Source organism: Trypanosoma grayi (genome assembly GCF_000691245.1).
Source record: "Trypanosoma grayi strain ANR4 Tgr_1882_V1, whole genome shotgun sequence".
NCBI classification, from domain to species: domain Eukaryota; phylum Euglenozoa; class Kinetoplastea; order Trypanosomatida; family Trypanosomatidae; genus Trypanosoma; species Trypanosoma grayi.
Window position 1 is genome coordinate 1 of NW_008827500.1, and position 1,788 is coordinate 1,788.

General features: G+C 54.1%; 1 protein-coding gene across 1 annotated transcript; it reads left to right on the forward strand.

Moving 5' to 3' along the window:
* Positions 1 to 105: 105 nt before the first annotated feature.
* DQ04_18821000 (citrate synthase) lies at positions 106 to 1,521 on the forward strand (the record flags this gene model as incomplete). Its single annotated transcript, XM_009317754.1, has 1 exon — positions 106 to 1,521. The coding sequence occupies one exon, from the start codon at positions 106 to 108 to the stop codon at positions 1,519 to 1,521; it is 1,416 nt and encodes a 471-aa protein (XP_009316029.1).
* Between the last annotated feature and the right edge of the window lie 267 nt (positions 1,522 to 1,788).

Consider the following 1,788-nt stretch of genomic DNA (forward strand, 5'->3'; position numbering starts at 1 on the left):
TATATATATATATATAGAAGCAAAGCCGAAGCAAGTCAAGCTTGAGAGCAGTTTTAGATTTTCAGTATCCCCACCTTTTATATTCGTCCATCTGAAACACAGGAAATGCGTGCATACGCTCGTTCTGGGTTTCTTCTCAGCAGTTATGCCGCTGTCCGATATAACTCCGCGATTTTCGGGGAGCTGAAGTCGGCTGTTTTGGCTCGACACGAGGCTGATGCGCCGAAGATCAAGGCTCTAAAGGAAAAGTACGGGAAGGAGAAGCTTAGCGACGCCACTGTGGAGGCCGCGTACGGCGGTATGCATGGTATTACTGGCTTGGTGTACGAGTCGTCGATGCTTGACGTGATGAAGGGTATCCGCTTCCGCGGCATGACAATTGCGGAGTGCTGTGAGCGGCTCCCCAAGTCGTGGAGGGGCGGCTCGTCGCCGCTGCCGGAGGGGATGTTCTGGCTGCTCATGACGGGCAACGTGCCCACCGACGCGCAGGTGAAGGAGCTGCACAAGGAGCTGCACCGCCGCGCCGACAGTGAGGCCATCGCCGCGGCCATCAAGACAGTTGCTGCACTCCCCGAAAATACCCACCCCATGACGCAGTTAAGCACCGGTGTGCTCGCATTACAGGCACATTCCCAATTTGCTTCCGCCTATGCCTCAGGGAAAGCCACCAAAACGAATTACTGGGAGTATGCTTTATGTGACAGCCTTGATTTGATCGCCCGCTCTCCACATGTGGCTGCGGCGATTTACGGCCGCATCACTACCGGTAAGACGGTGATACCTAACAGTAGCAACCCTGAACTTGACTGGGCTGCCAACTTTACCAATATGCTGGGATTCAAGGACGAATTGTTCTGGGACTGCATGCGTCTTTACCTTTCCATTCACTCAGACCACGAGGGTGGCAATGTTTCGGCCCATACAACTCTTCTGGTGGCGTCTGCGCTTAGCGACCCGTACTTGTCCCTTTCTGCTGGCCTCAACGGTCTGGCTGGCCCACTCCACGGCCTGGCAAACCAGGAGGTGCTGAATTACCTCTTCGAGCTGCGCCAGAAGTGCAAGGAGGCTGGGCTGAACATGAAGGACCGCAAGGAACTTTCTGCTGGTCTGGAGAAGTTCACGTGGGAGCGGCTGAATGCCAAGCGTGTGGTGCCAGGATACGGACATGCCGTGCTCCGCGCGACCGACCCACGCTACTTGTACCTGCGCAACTTCTGTCAGAAGCACTTCCCGGATGACGAACTCTTCTTCCTGGTAGACACCATCTACTCGATCATGCCGGACATCTTGACAAAGCATGGCAGGACGAAGAACCCGTACCCGAACGTGGACGCACACTCTGGTGTGCTCTTGCAGCACTTTGGTCTCACCGAGCAGAACTTTTACACCGTCTTGTTCGGTGTGTCTCGCCAGCTGGGCGTGTTGAGCGGTGTTGTGTGGGACCGCCTCCAGGGGCGGCCGATTGAACGCCCGAAGTCAGTCACCTCGGAGTCTCTGTTCAAGAAGTTTAATATTGAGTAGGCAGGAAAACAGGGATAGACGTCCAGTGGGGATAGCGAGGGAAGGTATGAGATAGGCGAACAGAGTGTTTCTCTACTTGAATTCCTGTTTGGTTCCTACCGATGCTTTCTCTTTTGTTTTTGGTTTTTGGGTTTGTTTTCAAGATGCGCATGTATGTGTTTGTGTGTGCGAGTGTACGTGCCCCCCTTTTTTTCTGGAATCACACACGTGCAAGCGACGACCAGGAAAAGAAAAAGTATGCGAGCGATATGAGGGGGTGGGGGAACA